The sequence below is a fragment of the Tauraco erythrolophus genome, chromosome 17 (genome assembly GCF_009769465.1).
Source record: "Tauraco erythrolophus isolate bTauEry1 chromosome 17, bTauEry1.pri, whole genome shotgun sequence".
Taxonomy (NCBI): domain Eukaryota; kingdom Metazoa; phylum Chordata; class Aves; order Musophagiformes; family Musophagidae; genus Tauraco; species Tauraco erythrolophus.
In genome coordinates this window covers 6623069-6640408 of record NC_141481.1, presented here as the reverse complement: position 1 = coordinate 6640408, position 17340 = coordinate 6623069, and the positions used below count along the sequence as shown (strand labels likewise).

The 17340-nt window shown below is 39.5% G+C and overlaps 2 protein-coding genes across 2 annotated transcripts in view; one reads left to right on the top strand and one right to left on the bottom strand.

Moving 5' to 3' along the window:
- Nucleotides 1–607: 607 nt before the first annotated feature.
- LOC104373389 (acyl-coenzyme A synthetase ACSM4, mitochondrial) lies at nt 608–11190 on the bottom strand. The gene is made up of 13 exons (XM_009979280.2): nt 10990–11190; nt 10529–10739; nt 9010–9217; nt 8005–8148; nt 6973–7129; nt 6009–6088; nt 4947–5070; nt 4114–4194; nt 3862–3963; nt 2315–2442; nt 2086–2185; nt 1331–1450; nt 608–694 (listed from the first exon to the last, which is right to left on the bottom strand). Exons 1-13 carry the CDS (start codon nt 11188–11190, stop codon nt 608–610), a joined length of 1743 nt encoding a protein of 580 aa, XP_009977582.2.
- A 3405-nt stretch (nt 11191–14595) lies between these two features.
- PDILT (protein disulfide isomerase like, testis expressed) overlaps nt 14596–17340 on the top strand; it is a 28469-nt gene continuing 25724 nt past the window's right edge. Inside the window, exon 1 of the mRNA XM_086622480.1 lies at nt 14596–14794. Within this exon, the coding sequence (XP_086478606.1) occupies nt 14596–14794 (199 nt within the window). The remainder of the gene's footprint in view (nt 14795–17340) is intronic.

Sequence of the window (17340 nt, the reverse complement as noted above, 5' to 3'; positions counted from 1 at the left end):
ATCTTCTCCTTTCTCCCACTTTAACCATTTAAGTAGAACGCAAATTCATCAAGACAAAGAGTAGTTAGAATATATCTTTCTCCTTCTACCCAGAAAGAATTTGGAAATGTTACAGTGATAGTTTTTGAAGAGAGAATATCACTCCACTGCTGATACTCACTACAGGATAAAGATTATTTTTATTAGTTTCTCATTTATTTGTAATTATCAAAATGTTGTAGTTAAGACTTTTGTTGTTTGCTGTTTTTTTTTTTTTTTTTTTTTTTTTTTTTTTTTAAGGAAGCTGCTGTTTATACCAATTCCAGTAAAAAAACTAAAAAAAAAAGAAAAAAAAAAAAGAAAAAATCAGATCTGTCCCTTCTGTCTTCCATTCCTCATTCTTAATTACTTGCATCTTCTTCCTTCAGAAAATTTTAGTTCAACGGCAAAAGTGGTTCTAAATACCACATATCCTCAAGACATATGAGTGTTATCATCTTTTTTTTTTTTCATAGCTTGTTCTTCTCTATATTGTCCTAGTGCTCTGGGTCATGATCACATGCCAAGTGTGATGTGCTATGGCTTGTATGGATAATGAAAATTTTCTCTTCTCAGTTTCCAGATCATGTTATGCTCTTCCCCACTCTTTGTTCCTCAGAACCTTTCTCTGGATTTTCCCAGTAGCTGTCTTTGGCAGAGCCTGAACAAACTCCACCTGAAAGGCAAAAATGCTCACTTTTAGCCAAATACATTCTGATTAATCTTCCAGATGCAAAGACAGACACGCTTTTATTATGGTTGGGGTAAAAGATAGGAAGCCGCCCAGCTTGGGGCCCGGACAGTGAAATTCTTTACTATACATCTTAGCTGACTGCACAGGCAGTATTTGCAGAGGTAAGTACTGCAATCCTGAAGAGATGAGTGCTTCAGCTGTCAGGACAGAGAGTTACTGGTGTCCTTCCTGGATTTAAGGGATGGATTTCAACTCCTTTGTTGCTGGCAAGAATTCTCCCTTTGCTTTGGCTGAGAGTCTGAACAGTGCTCAAGGGAGGAACTGGTAAGAGCTGAACGCCTTGTCCATTTGAGTCGCTGTGAAAACCCTAGCATTTCATGAAAGGAAGACTTGACCCTGATAAAGATAAGTGACATTAATACTTCCTCCCTTTAGGTCCTTTCTAGCACATATGTGAACCCAAGGCTATAGCTGCAACAGACCCTGCAATTTACATTTATTTTATTTAACTATGGTTGGAGAGTTGGTCAGAATGCAGTTGAAAAGAAGCTGAGGCAGGACAAAAAGTGTTCAATTTTTGAAATGATTAGAAGACTTGTCTTTTTTTGGTGTACTTACCTTCCTTGGATACTTGTAAGGTGCAGTCACCTTCTTGACATGTTGCTGCAGCTCATGAGTTAATTTTTCTGGATCATGTGACACAAAAGCAGGAGCCAAAACAATGAAGGCTTTGACTACCTGTGCGGCAAAAGTTAAGGGCCTCCATGAACTTCTAGTTGTGGGAATAAAGGGATACATTTGTTGCCAAAACGGAGTATAAAAATGCAGAAATGCAAAAATTTGAGTTTTTTCTTTAATTTCCCTTTTCGTTGGCATTTTGTTACAAAATGCAATGTTATGAAGGATATATTCTGCAGCATAGGACTTTTTGCTATTTTTCCACTTCTTTTTCTTCTTAATGCTACTAAACTTTCAAAAAGTTGCAGAACAGAAAACAAGACAGCTGAAAATCTCACCCTGGGGCTCAAAGACATGTTGCAAAGTTGAAAAATACAAAAAGAAAAATTAAAAACTCTGGATATCATTGCCACCATGTGACAAAAAGAGAAATAATCCAAATTCTATTTTTTAGACAAAAAGGTGCCACAATAAATCTGAAGAGCCAAACTTTTTTCCACATCAAACTCTGTAAACAGGGAAATAATTCTGAAATTCTAAGATCTGTCAAAGTACATGTTTTTTTTTAAAAATTATCCCATTTTAATTTAAAAAATCTGCAACACATTTAATTCCAAGGAAGCCTAGTATATATAGGGAACTTGATGCTTAGAATAAAATGTGTTTCTTTCTGTATCTGTTCTTTTTCTTTTTACCTCCCCTCGAATTGGATCAGGACTGCTGACAACAGCTGACTCTGAGACTGCAGGATGTTCTATTAATGCACTTTCGACTTCAAATGGGCCAATACGATACCTAGGAGAAAATGCAAATATGACAGCAGTAGCAAGGTAGCCATTCAATTGGTTTTCCCAGATTGAATTTTGCAATAAAACAGAGCATCACTAACAGGCAAGTGGGCAAATCTAAAAGCAACTGACTTACCCAGAAGAATTAATTATATCATCAGCTCTTCCAACAAACCAAACATATCCTTCTTCATCCATAATCCCTCTGTCCCCAGTGACATAAAAATTTCCACATACAGAGGCAGCAGTTTTCTCTGGATTATTCTGACAACAATCAAACAGAAAATATATCTGATTGTTAGTGAAATGTAATGCATTTACTTTGCAGTAGTGCTAAAAATGATCAAGGCAATTTTTTAAGTTGTTCTCAAAAGGAGTACGTTCAATACTATTTTATGTCTTCAATTAAAAAAAAAAAAACAGAGCTGCGTTAATTAGCAGGTTTGTGGCGGAAACATGAGAGAGGTGTAAAAGAGCATCGGTGTATATATGGATTCATGTTCTAGGGGAAAAAACGGTGTGCTCTATCAAAATGCTCATCCATCACAGCAAATTACTAAAACGTATAACCCACTCTTTTCAGAGAAACGATTTATCATTGCACGGGGTGACCACAATAACCTCCTGTCAATGGAAACTTTTCACTCCTAACTTTCAAGACCAAAAACATAAATGAGGTGACCTACAGAAAAAACTTCATTATCTACATTGATCTGTTGGGTCTAGATCACACAGAAAAAACACCTTTACAATAGAAGACATAATGAAAAACTCAAGTAACAGTACTGAACAAAAGAAGTTTTTTATCACATGAGCAATTACTTTGTGCAAGTTTGGGGATGCTACAAATATCCAAATATTATGGGGATTCAGAAAAGAATTAAACACACAGATAGGTTCCCCAAAGCTTTTTCAACATGACTGTTCAAATGCCGTGGAGAATATATTTGCCTGATTCTAGTGTTTTAAGTATGTGCTACAGCTCTGCACTACCACAGATGGAATATTAGCTTAGATGGACCTTTGACGTGAACCAAAATGGCCATTCTTCTGAAACGTTTTTTAAGCCCATTCTGCTTTCATTGGGTAGAGCATTCCCATTTGAATGTTAGATTACATATGGCACTGCCACAAAGCCATATGATCATCTACACTTTAGGGGTTTGTGCTGTAGCTTGTTTTTTATGCTGTCGATCACATGCACATCGTCTGTGTGACAGGCAACTGTATAAAAGGCTTCTCTGACACCAGTGATACATGGATGCTGCAATGTGTGATTTTTAAAGATTGAAAGGTTCAATTTGTGGGTACCTCTGACAGCGGTAAGAGGGAATAAGATACTCGTGCTCTTTGGGAAGCCTCCTTGAGCTCATGGTATATTACAGCAGCCTTTATTGGTTTCCATCATTGATCTGTGACCAAGGATAGGAATTGAATGGAAGGGGTGATATACTAAACATAAAACGCATGCTGACTGCCAGGTATAGGTCTGGAACAAGTTACACCCTGTCAGTCTATTCCTGGAATAGCAGAACAATGTACTGCTCAAGCTCAAAGCCCTCGAGCAAACTAGAGGGACCTTGTAAAGATGCTGGATGAAATTATGCTCCTCAGTATGTCAACAGTACTCTGCCCGGGGTCTTGAGCTTCTCAGCATGCACAGACAGGGCAACTCAAACTTACCAAGTACTCGGAGAACAGACAGAATGGTCGCGTAGGTTGAACTCGGACAGCAATGTTGCCTTCTTCTCTTGCAGGCAGAATAGCCCCGTGGTCATCTATGATCTGCAGAAAGGACTTAGCACTATTGGTTTCATTGGCTCAGTGAAATCTCTGTGTTATAGCGCAGCGAAAGACAGAGAGAGACACAGACAGTGTTCCCTTACTCATGTGCTCACAACTGCCGCTAAGCTCAGATGTAACGTATCAACATACCTGCACATCATAAGGGGGAACAGCTTTTCCCAAAGAGCCAGGTTTAATCTTCATTCCTTTCATATTGGCACATATTGTTACCTGTGTAATAGATTTAAAAATAAAAAATAGAAATTGTGCAACATCTTGTAGACTTTATTACTGGCTTGCATTAGACACGACACCTCTTCATGACTTTGTCATGACAAGGACTGAATCAGGACTAAAGCGCTGTAGTTCTCCAGCACATCGGAGAGGGGTTGAGAGTCATTTTATGTCAGCTCTGTGGAATGAGGTTGGTTGTGCTCAGTTTGAGCCAGTGGGTTCTTCTGCAAACACTTGAATTTGCAAGACAGCAGATGTGAAATTATTACAGATCTAATTTTAATAATGGGGCAATTAATTTGGGACCATATCAAGGGTAAGAGGAGAGAATGCCTGAAATCTGACTCATAATAGCTTCATTAATTTTCACTTACAGAGAAGTCTGGGATGTGAACTGATTTAATATTTTTCATTAAAACCTCGGACAGGCCACATTGATACCAGAGCCTTTTTTTTTTTTTTAGATTTGCCCTTTAAGTAAAGATGATGAGGGATCTACTACAAGTTATTTGATCTGAGGTAATCTCTGGCATGGTTTTCGCAGGTGGCTGAACTCTGTAGTCATTGTATTTCCTATAAATTATGCAGCTAGTTGATTTTGGAACTCTATAATCATAATTATATATAGCCTCTTTTTAAAAAAGTTCATTTATATCTTTCTCACCTTTTTTATTGATTTATCAAGCACATTGTGCCTCCAGTACTTTTACCTTTGAGAAGGCATACTGCAGGAATTAATGCAAACGTACTGTTTCAGTCTGGCCATAACCTTCATAGATATCCAGCCCTGTCTGGATTTTCCACTTTGCCATCACTTCAGGACTGAGTGGTTCCCCTCCAGATACACAGTGTTTCAGGCTCGTGAACTTGTAGCTTAGGAGGAATAGCAAATGAAATAATTTTCTTACCTTCTGAAAGAGCAGTGAAGGGTCTTAACTGGGCAGCTGCCCTCAACTTTCCAAGTAAGTACACCTAAAACTTCACAAGCTACTTCGGAAACGACAATAATCACCCTGTTGCACAGTCCTGGATTGGACTCCTAGATTGCTTGTGTTACCACTGAGGATAATGTGGAAGTAGAGTAGAGCAAAGGTGTTTTCTTGGAAGAACTGTCAAGAAAGGAGAAATCTGAACAAGCACATCAGATGTTTGAAAGCTGTTATATGCTGACATCCAAGATCAAATAAGACACTAAGAATTTTCTAAAGCAAAAGGAAAGCTGAATAGAAAACATGGAGCCTGAGCTCTCTGATAAACCAGGGCTGGGCTTTTGTCAGGATGAAAGACCTATATGAGAAGAGTAAGTATCTTACTGAAGGTGTGAAAACTCCTTACAAATCACACTGACTACTTCACATCAGCTGAGTGCTTTACAGTGTAACTAACCGGTGCTAACGGCTGCCAAACAACTCTCAGCATGTGAACATCCTCTAACTGCTCACTTCATTCTCAGGTATATGGGAACAACTCCACTGCACTCCAGTAATTCCCTGATCCAGTGCTGCCTGAAACCTTCACTTAAATTTGATTGTGAACCATAAGTTCAGAGGAAGCGACAACTTAAAAAATCTCATTTGTTTCCTCTGTGCTGTCTTTTCAAAGACTCTTTCCTGAAGCCTGAAGGGTCTAAAGTGTGACTAGTTATTCTTATATTTCAGAACATAGCCTTCTTTTCTGAGAGTAAATTATGCTAATTAGATTTCCTTTAATTGAAAAAAATTGAGCAACATAAGGAACTAAACAGCCAGAGCTGTCACAGCATTATATCCCAGCTCTCTCTGCTACTCCTGCAACAGACAGATGTGCAGTACCTGCTCAAATCATGTTGGACCATCATGCAGTAGGCAGTGGGAGCAGTGCAAAAGGCAGTGATGGGGTATCTTGAAAGAGTCTAGAAAAATAGGAAGTTATTTTGTTGAAAAGAAAATGTAATGATGCGTCTGATCTTGTCAAAGTGCAGGTGATTAACACAACTTAAGTGCTCAAATGTTTGCAAAATGAAACCCATAAAGACACACCATACATTCAACATTCAACACCGAGAATGACTATGAATTAGTGAGATATCCTGACTGTGACATGGCTGTGACAGTCAGTCCCACTGCTGAAGAGCATAAGGTACTTTCTGTCCAACAAAAATCACTCATGTACATGAATGACCACTGAGAGCAGTAGTTCCAATTAAGACTGTTTTCTCTTTGCCAAGGCGATTGGGCCCCAGGCTCAAGGCTAAGTGACAACAGTGAAGCACACCAAAGCTTTTCCAAGTTTATTCTTGGGGAAATCTGGGTCTCCTGTCTACACAAGAGGCCAACATTGCGGAGAACAGGCCAGCTAACTGGTTTTGTAAGTGGCAGAGAGGAGGAACAGGCATTCTGACAACTCACTGAAAATTGAGGATAACAGGGCCCTGATTCGGGCCTATGCCATGCTCTGATTACTGGCCCATGCTCGCCCTGAGCCCAAAGTAGCTGGAAGTCCATACCTGAAGGGAGCGTTAGGCTAAGTATGGGACAGGACAGCAGTGATCTTCAGTTCTATCCTGCATCTTTCACCACATCTTTACCCTGCAGTCATGTCACATGGCCTAACCAGGAGGGAAAACACTCGCTCCTCTAGCTTACTGGGCACCGAAGGGAGAGATGATTGCTTGGGATGTGGGAAGTACTATGCCTGCTGCTACAGAGCAGTGGTTACCTATGCCCTGGAGCCCAGCTTATTTGCTTCATTTATGCAAAATGACATAAAACTCACAGTATAAAATGTTATGATTACCTCTGCAATAACAGCCGGTTTAAACTGTGGCATATTGTGTACAAAGACACATGATCCACAGATCCACGGTGCAAAAACACTGCTCCAAGCTGATTTTACCCAGCCAGTATCAGAGGTATTCCACATTATATCTGAAGGAGTCAAGTTCATCCAGTACCTGATGATAAAGTAGAAACAAAAAAAAATGCTTTGTAGAGTATGAGAGACTCAGGCACAGCTCACAGCATAATTAAAGGAAAGGGCAAGGGGCTTTCATTAGAAGATGCAGTTTCAGTAAGTGGGACTCTTTAGAAAGTTTGTAAGACTTGGAGAGAATCTTAAACATTCTTTTATTTCCCTTTGTTCCCTCCTGTTTAAATTTCCAGCATTTGCTTTTCTCATGAACAATGCAAAATATCCTTGGCTTGAGTTGCACAATCTGGATCTAGATCAAAAAACAAACAGATCATTTGGAGTAGGCTTTCCTCACCTCGTGGATTAGAGACATCAGCTAAATCACATCTTATTTCTCTAGGAAACTAACCAAATTACTTCTGTGGACTCTATACCACCAACTTCCATCTCAGAATGCCTTGGGAAATGTATCCTTTGATTTTCATGAAATTTCTCCCTCCTTGGGAAGCATCAATAAAAGATGTTCAATGCAAACCAATCAGTACCAAGCCACAGATTCAAACTGAACTGTAATTTTAAAGGTATAATGCTATGGTCCAAGGTTGCTTTGGTTCTCAAGGAAGGTTTATGTAACACTAAAGCACTCAACTTTATCTGGTTTTGCTATAAGGAGGCTATCCCTATTGCTACTCTGCAGTCAGCCCTCTGGGTGACAGAACATTGCGCTTGACAATTTTAACTGAGTCTTCAAGAAGCTTTTAATAATGAGAATTCACCATGGGAGGGCAAAGGTGAGGAAGAAGCAAGATCCTACACTCACAAAATGCCTACATTTTCTGGAGTTTTTATGGTCACATTTTCAATTTAATTGTGATCATGCGACTGGGTCAGGACACTGGGAGCACGTGCAAGGTATACCTGCCACTGGTTGCAAATCCGATGCCATAACTGCTGTGGGACTGCACCACCATTTTTGGAGAGCCTGTGCTTCCACTAGTAAAATAGATCAGCATTGGGTCTTGACTCCTTGTCTTGACACATTTATGGTCAGCAGATGTCACCCTTCAGAAGTAGCAGCATATGACGGTTACTACATGTAGTTTTTCACATAGAAAGCAGTATTTTTTAAGGTTTAGGTGATAAACAGGGAAACAGCTCAAAACTATATTTATTTATAAATAAATAGTTTTATCAGATACCAGGTAAGAGTTAGAAAGCATATTTTTCAAGTCACAAGTGTGCTCTGTATGCCATAACTTTCACAATGTTACCACCTACAGTATATTTCAGTGACTTTCTCTAGATCTATTTGGCAAGGGCACTCAAGGTGCTTGTTACAGAACAGCAGGTAGATGCAAAACCAACTTCTGCCTGAACACAGACCATCTCCCAGCCTGAAGTCAATAGGGGCCAGATCTAGGCTATTATGCCAGGTAAGGTGGTGGTCTTAGACACGTATTACACCATTTATCTTCAATAGACTGATGAATAATTCATAATTGAGCTACCAAGACAGTCAAGGGAAGAAATAACTGATGCCATGTTAGCTGAGCACCAGGAGCTGGCAATGGGTATCTTCTAATTAGATTCAAGAGGCATTAGGTTGGGGTCTAGAAGACAAGCACAAAACAACTGCAAGATTAGTACTCTGTGTGCTTGTCTTGAGATCACAGCAGAAGCAGAGAGTTTTTAAAAGCTGGCAGGCTGCTGAGTAAGGAGAAACTGAAAGCCCTGAATACAGCTCCCAAAAAGTGTGTTGGAGGAATTTGTACTTAATGCAGTGATTACAGTGAGTTGGCAGAGGGATGCAAAAAGGTAACTCATTTGTATTTTGGAAATTAATCCCAAAACTCAGCAATGTCACCTGACTGATATGGCTTCCTTCACCTCACAGGGATGACAGTAAAACAGCTAGACACTCACGCAAAGAGTTCTTTGAGGTTCAGCCACCCATCTCTGCTCCCTTTGGCTACAATTAGTTTGCTTTTCAGGAACTGGCAGTCAGGCATGACAGATTCCACTGCAGGTGCCAGTGTATCATTGGTAATGACGCACTTGGCCTTCGAAGCCTGGAGTCGGTATAAGATGTCTTTGGCTGTTAATTGGGATGTTCCTGGAATAAAGACAATTCCTGGAAAAAAGCAACAAGCAATTTAGAAAATTGACCATTTTTCTTTATTATTTTCACAGGACATGACCCCAGCCATAGAAAAGCTAAGCTACTTGCCAAAAACTTATTCTTTGAGAAACAGCAGTCAAGTATAACTCATGTTTGAACACGAAGCTTGGGTGAATTTGTGGCCTATGAATAACCTGGGATCATCTGGCTCTGAAAGAACACCAAACTGCGACACTGCTGTTGAGTTTTGTGTCATCCATATTAAAGGTATCAGATCATGACTAAGATCTAGATTTAAAGTGGTTTTGAGAACTTCCTTTATGATTCGTGACTCAGGAAGGAAGTGTTAAGATTATCATCCTCTTAAGTATATGAATAAAGCCAGCATTTGGATTGTACTTACATCTGGAATAAAGCCATTTTTCATTTCAATAAGGAATTAACACCTCTGATACAGGATAAGTAGACTGAGGTCAGAGAGCTTACATACATTGCTCAGTCAACATATCCCTCAAGCTTGGATTCATTTTGTAACGTGTAAGTTTGGATATTGAGTACAACATGACTGAAATCACATTTTTAGGGCATAGAGATTTAATTAATTTTAATTATGCACTAATTTAGTGCATTTCTATATCTCCTTTCCCAAGGATTTCAATAGACTTGACCCACAGATTGATTTCAGTCTTCTTGCCTCTTCAGAGGTGTCTAACAAATTTTACAATTGGGGAAACTGAGGTGCTGAGACACTGAATGATATTTCCATGTCATAATCCAGAAAGTCTTGGATACAGAATTGGATTCCCTGAGTCTTAGCCCCATTTACAACCTGTAAGAATCACAGAACTTAAAAGTGGGACAAAAATACTTGATCATGTCCCTGTTGATGCTGAATTGTTCCATCATGGATGTTTAGCAGTCTAAAAATGCAATGGGTCAAACTCTTCCTAAGAATTTGCAAAACTGTAACAATAGAGCAAAAAAATACTGTATTGAATTATTAACCAGTCCAGTCATACAACTTACATTACCAGTGTAGACAGTTTTAATGCAGTATCTGGTCAAATTTGGCTTTGGATTGTAACCGTTCAACCTTCACTGCTTCAACTGAGGACACCGTTTAACAGGACCACGTCTATTCAGCACCTAGCACAAAGTCACTTCGGTTCCTGCGTGGGTGCTGCCAATTCTCCTCTATGCAAAAGCTGAATTGCACATGGCACAACGGCATATTCCTGCTTACATTTTTTTCAAATTAATTTAGTATATTTTTGTATCAATTTATTTTCTTTCTGCAGCCAAGAGATCAGTAAGGTTACTCACCTGTTCGTATACAGGCTATATTCAGTAGCCACCATTCAGGAACACGAGGCAGAATTGCTATAACTCTGTCTCCTCTTTGCAACCCACATGCCTCAGAAAGTATATTAGCTGCTTTCCTAGACAGAAATCCCAGTTCTTCAAAGCTCCACTTCACTTCCTCTCCCTCATCATTTACCCACCAAAAAGCTGGATTTGCCGGTCGTCTTCCATCCTAGAATGCAACAGAAGATATTAAAACAAGAAGACAATCCTTAAAAGGTTTAATTTCAATCCAAAATAATTCCAGACTAAGTAAATCACTCTGGCAACCAGTCTCTTAAAGTGATACCTAAATTTCTGACTAAGAAAATAAGACAGTGCATTCTACTCTGCAGCTAGTATTATTCAGCATTCATCAGGAAAATTGATTTGCATCATCTGAGATTTGTTTCAAAATCTATTAAGTAAAAGAAAAATACTACCTTTTCCAGTTGCGACCACTCATCTAAGACATCATTTGCAAAGTTGAAATATTTCGGCAGTTCCTTTTTACACTGGTTTATAGAGTCATAATACGAAATAATTTGAGATGTAAGAAGCCTGTTGCATCCATGGAATAATCTGCAAGGTGACCTGAGAATCCACAAACGCTGAGGGATCCATGATTTAATAAATGTTCTCATGATAAATGATGTTTTATCAGACAGTTGGGAAAAAATTAGATGCACGCCTACAGGAATCAGTCATCTAAAAGGAAAGAAAATATATTTAAAACCAGTCAGGTATTGGATGCTGTCTAGTTTGTGATGTTGGAGAAATTATTGCAAACCAGCTGAAACAAATAGGTTGGTTGTGTGCCTCCCTGTTTTTCCCCTTTATTTTATGTAATTCTTAAAGTAAGTGTTCTTCCTTTTCTGACAAAGAGATTGTGCACTGTTTTTTCATTATAATCTTCATCCTCTACTTTGTCAGCTGATGAATGAATCTCATATCTCATCTCTAAACTTTCACTTGCCAGTCCTTTTATAAATATCTATCTCTTGATTCCTGTAAATTTTGTATTTTACTTTGCCTGCTTACAGAAATAAAATGCCACTAGTCAGAAAGTATTTTAAGGACACTTTGTTTATCACCTTGATTTAAAAGTCTCTGTAATTATGCTATGTCTTAAATATACACTAGATGGCAGTTCACACTGAACTTATGCACCAATAAACTGATGAATCTCTGATTTATTTCCTTGTGAGTTCTATTTTCACTGGGGGCATGGAATAAACACAAAATAAACACTAGGCAAGCAAAGATGAAATGCCAAAGACTTCCATTTGCTTTTCACTTCAGTTGACGTGTGCAACGTTGACAAAGATACATGTCGTAAAACAAACTTGCAAAGAAAATTCCAGCACTTCCAGTTTCTCCTAGTCTTTCCTACACAACATGCAGGTAGATGTGGAAGAGATAGAACAGATTACACTGCAGTTATTTAAAGCCCAGCCTTGGAATCCAAGAAAACTGGATCTTTACTTACAGATGCAGAGTCTTCTGATAAAATTGAGTGTAATCAAGTCCTTAAGAACCTACTTACCACATTAAATCTAAGAGAATCTTTCCCTCAATCAAGCAGAGCCAGCTTTGCTTTTACATCTTTCTGTACCACAAGTTTCTCCTTGTTTCTCCATACTGCTGGCAGTATGTACCTATCTCACAGGGATCCTTTACATTATGTATTGCACAGTTACTTTCACCTTTGCATTATGTATTGCGAGCATAGGTGTAGCGACAGCTTAAAGCACTCAATGCCAATAAATAATAGTAACTGACAGCACTCTAAAATCACTGTATTTCTGGGGCAAAACAGAGAAATGCAAACAGAAGGCACTCACATGTGAGGCATGTGTCAATGGCTCTCGACCACACAACAATTTCCAGGGTGTGAGTGGTAACAAAGCAGAAGGCCCAAGGATTGTATTTATCCTGCAACCAGTGTTTCCTGCTAACTGGGCTGTGATTTCTGCAAAAGGCAGATTTTTCACAGCTCTTAAACTGTAAAGCGCAAAATGAAAGAGCCAGAACTAGTTAGCACTGATGATGAAGAAACGTGCAGAAACGTGACTTCATCTGCTGTATGCCTAAGAGAAAACATTGTACTCCACCAGTTTCAATTTTTTTTTTCAGTTCTGCTTAATCTCACTCTTTTCCCCATTGCAAACCTATCCTAGCAGGACTGACTGCTGTACGATCCTTCTCTTACTCCAGTTTCCTTCCAGGACATTGAGGTTGGAAGCCTTTCCAAAATGGCACCTATTCCCTACTAGGAGGTTTCCAGGAGGGATTTAAGTTGACTGTTTGTTTCAGTGGCAGATAGGGGAAAACCAGCTTTCTAGGCAAATGGTTTTATCATCCTGTCTGTGCTCTGGGAGCCCCAGGCTGTGTTCTGAACTTACAACATGGCCTGTTCAGATCAAACAGGCCTTCTATCTTTTCCCTGTTCTTCTGAAAGATGTTTTTTACTCTCCTAGGATGTTACTTGAAAGACAGCATTGGAAAAGAGCCTGTCATGAGGAGGAAAAGATCACAAAGTCAAACAGGAGACTCTTATCTTTCTGCTTTTTTTTTCCTTTAGTACCTGATTGTTACATCTGTATTTACGTATGATCTTATCTTGCAAGCAGCCTGAATACACAGCTCCCTCTGATTTCATTAGGCACCCTGTTTGAGTGCTAATAGAACACGTCTCAAGGTGCATTACAACCCAAAGCCTTTGAGATTGATAGGGAAGAGTTCACTTGAAACCCAGCCCCACTCACATCAGGCATGAAAACAACCTAAATTGAAGTAAACTGCCACCCAAGATCCTTCACCCACAAGAAAACTGAGGCTACCAAGTCAACCACCATTACAAACATGCCTTCCTTCTAACAGCACCCTTCTGATATCAGATTTTTCATCCTTTAGTGTAAGGACATGAAGGAGCGAAGCAGAACTTACTGTTCCTCGAGGAAAGAATAGGCATTATTGGAGGCAATTTCTTCAACTGTCAGTTTGGTCCTACTAATCCAGACCCACCTGCCCTCAAGTCAGCTCTGTCCTTGCCTGTGCCAATGAAACAACCACCAGAATATCTGGTCCCTCTAGAGAGGCCACAGCTTTGCATGTATGGTTCACGCATTTCAGCACAGTTTAAGGGTCAAAGATATTTCTGCTACAATTACAGACTGGCAGTTATTTACAGAAACAACCATTTCTTAGTAAATGGCGCCTTCTTAATCTTTCTGTAAGATATTTCTTAACATGTTCTGAAAAGACTAGCTAGAGAGGGCTCATAGTTCACAGACACGGCTGACAGCTATCCTAAGGGATCAAATGTTTCATCCTTCAGTTTACTGTACAGATATTACCTGCACAAAATTGTGCTACCACTGAAAACCAATGGCAAAATTTTCTGGTTTAACCCACAAAGTAGTTATCTTTCTTGAGCTACAATGTGGCACTTAAGCAGAGATGGGAGCCTCACAGACAAGGCACTGAAGAAACCAGACATTAAAATTACATATGCAAAGCAGTGAGAGTTTTTCCCTGACTTCAGCATGTTCTGAATCAGATTCATGATAAGTAGCTCTGTAAGTGCAACAGACAATCAAATACTAAGCAGAGCAGCAGCACTCACATACTTTCCCAGGCACCTCACTCACTGTTTTGTCTGCAGCTCTGCACTGGATAACGGTGACCAAGAGCAGGCTGTGTAATTAGAGAAGCACACTACGAATCGACTGATGTTTCTGCAGGCGTTTCCTCCTGTGTTCTCTCCCCCTCTCCACGGGGTTCTGATTATTTACAGAAACAGAAAACCCACCCTCCTCACAGACACTTTTTTTTTCCCCAAACACTGATAAAGATGGGGAAGTAATTAAGTACATTAATATTCCCGTGGAAAGGTGCAGTTGGCTCCACTGATGGTAGACTCCGTTATCAACCTTATCAGCCTCTTAGTTTGGCTGATACAACAGCAGCCACTTGAGCAGCAAACCCTGCTGCTTAGTGCTCCTTTGCTTCTTTCGTTTTCAGTAAGTGGATAAAGGCAGGGCAAGATGAAGACACATAAGTTTTTCTTTCTGCCATTATTGTTTCCCACAGGCTTCCCAGCAGCACACAGTATAAGCCCAAATGACAAAAAGCCAAAGAAAGCCAAACTTCCCAAAATAAAAAAGGAGAAAAATGTACTCTCGCTGAAAAAGAGCAACTTTGACAGAGCATTGAAGGAAACTCAGTACCTGCTGGTGGAGTTCTGTGAGTATCAATTTCCACTCTCTCTTACCCTGATGGCTCTGCAGAGCATGACTGATGCTGGGGCATTCAGGTATGTTTGTTTTACTGTTGTTGCTTTGTCCTCTGGTAGTCCTCATTTGTTCTGTGTATCTATTTCTGACCATAACTACACTAATGTATTCCTTTTCGGCATTGTCAAATACCAGTCTGCTACAAAAGATGGATACTGAGAGTACGATGGGTCCTCACACACAGTGAGTGCTGAGTTGTCATTCTCAGCTTCCACCGCCTGATTTTGCAAGCATGTATTTCACAGCAGTACTGGGTGAAACTCTAGGTAATAAAAAAAAAAAAAAAAAAAAAAAATCAGAGGGTTTTTTTCTCCCTCTTCCATTTTCATCAGCACTTTGTATGAGGTTTATGCCAGATGGCATCTCTCCTCTGTGTCTGGGCTTCAGGGAATGTCTTGTTACTGCATTTTGATGTCTCTAACTGCACTATATCGGACTCTTTCCCTGAAATAGGCACTTGATTAGATGGAGGCCGGTTTGTGGTTTTTCTATTAGGTTCATGTTCATTCCTCATGGAGAGGAAACTAGTGGGGCCTTTTAAGTAACTAGCTTTTTTAGAAGATCTGGCCATTTGAGCCTTACAGAAAGTAAATTGCAAAAGCAAAATGGTATATTCTCGTGATGTTACCCATCTAAAGGTTCAAAATGCCGCAAAATTTCCCTCTCCACAAACATGAAGCTGTATTTCCTAGCAGCCTGCTGGTAGCAGAAATTCTTCAATCTGGATAAGACAGCAAAAGCTTTGTCTCTGTTGCTTGGGGCCATACTTACCTTGCTTCACTGGGCCATACTCACTGAGCCCAATGGACACATCTACTTAGCCTTAAATTACACAAACACCTTGCAAACTAGCACTCCTTCGAAGGCAGGCGTTAGAAACAGGCATAAGCTGGAAACTCCAATATATTTCATATTTGGAAGGGATATTTAAATTAAGGCAAGATCCTAACTTTGCAGAAGTGCATGTAATTTGCTCTTTTGCCTTGCTACCAAACCTGAATGATGACGATGATAATAATAATAAGTAACAGTAGTGGTGTAGGTTAATCTGAAATTAAAACACTCATATTTTTCCAACAACAAAGCCTAAAATACACTAATAGATTAATGAAACTAAAAATCTTTGGATCATACCAAACATTTCATTAATTCTGAAACAATGTTATGAAACTTTAAATATTTTTAAAACTTTCAGAACAATCGTGTTAAAAATGTCTTTAAAACTTAATGTTTAAGACTTTTAAACACTTTTGAAAGTATTGAAAGTCAGCAAGATTGTATTTTTTAATTGTGGAGGGTCTAAAGCTATTTGCAAAATTCAGTCTGCGGTTGTGAACTGTTTCGATCTCTCTGAGGATGCATTATTTTGATGAAAACAAAAAATTATCAGAGAAACTTTAGTCAAGCTCTATTCCCAGCTTTGTAAGATTCAAAGCATAGAACCTAAATGTCCAGGCCAGAGAAAAGTTTGCAGTCGAACCTCCTTAGTACTGGCAGAGCTGATGAACAATGAGAATATTGCAACACACTTCAGGACTTTAACCTAATACCAAATGGAAAAAAGACATGTGAAAAGTTTCATAAAGAAATGAGAGATGAAGAAAGAATTGTTCAGAATATAGTAGCCCAGGGGCTTGGGCACTCAAAGGATGTGGGAGATCTAAATCAGGATTTCTGCCTTGCACTTCAGAGCAGAGTCTTAGACCTCTCTCTTCAATATCCCACCACCTTCACAACTGGCATTCTTCAGAAGGGAAGCACAAACACACTCTTCTATTCCATGTCACATCTTCCAAAAAAGTCAGAGACAAAACACTACTTCCCAGCCACATCTTGTTCCAATGATCCTCACTGCCTTCTGGTTTGGATTCATTGATCACTGCATCTATCTGAAAGACTTACTGAAAACTCACAGACTGCCTTTCCCCTCAACAAACTATAAAGGCATCTACAGTCCCTGCAGAGAATTATGAAATCACTCACAAAAGCGTCAAGCTCCCCAGCCCAGATACATTCTCTGGAAATCGCTGGCCTCAATCTCCAATAGCTCCCTTTGGAGACATGCCACTAAACATCCTCTGGGGCAGTGAAAAACTGTCCTGCAGTGAGGCACTGCCCCGCGTCGTAGGAAACCTGAATCCACAATGCTGAAACAGCTGGTTTATTTGCCATTATCATTTGCATTGCCACAGCACGAAAAGGCTAAAGACGGGATGTGTACATGCACCTGCATAGAGAGGCCATAAAGAACCTAATATTTTATGTCCTACTTCTTAAAACAGGCTACCTAAATAAACAATTTATGTGAACATGAAACTATTAAGGGAACTTAGATAACGAAAGACAAAGCAATACTCCTTAGATGACTCCGGAAATCTGTGAGGCTGCCAGGAATTAGCTTCAAAAATCCAGAATGAATGCAAGACCTGAGACCTTTCACTTATTCACCCATTCTCAACCAATGAGATAAAGTGAGAGAATGGGGAGGAATCCCAT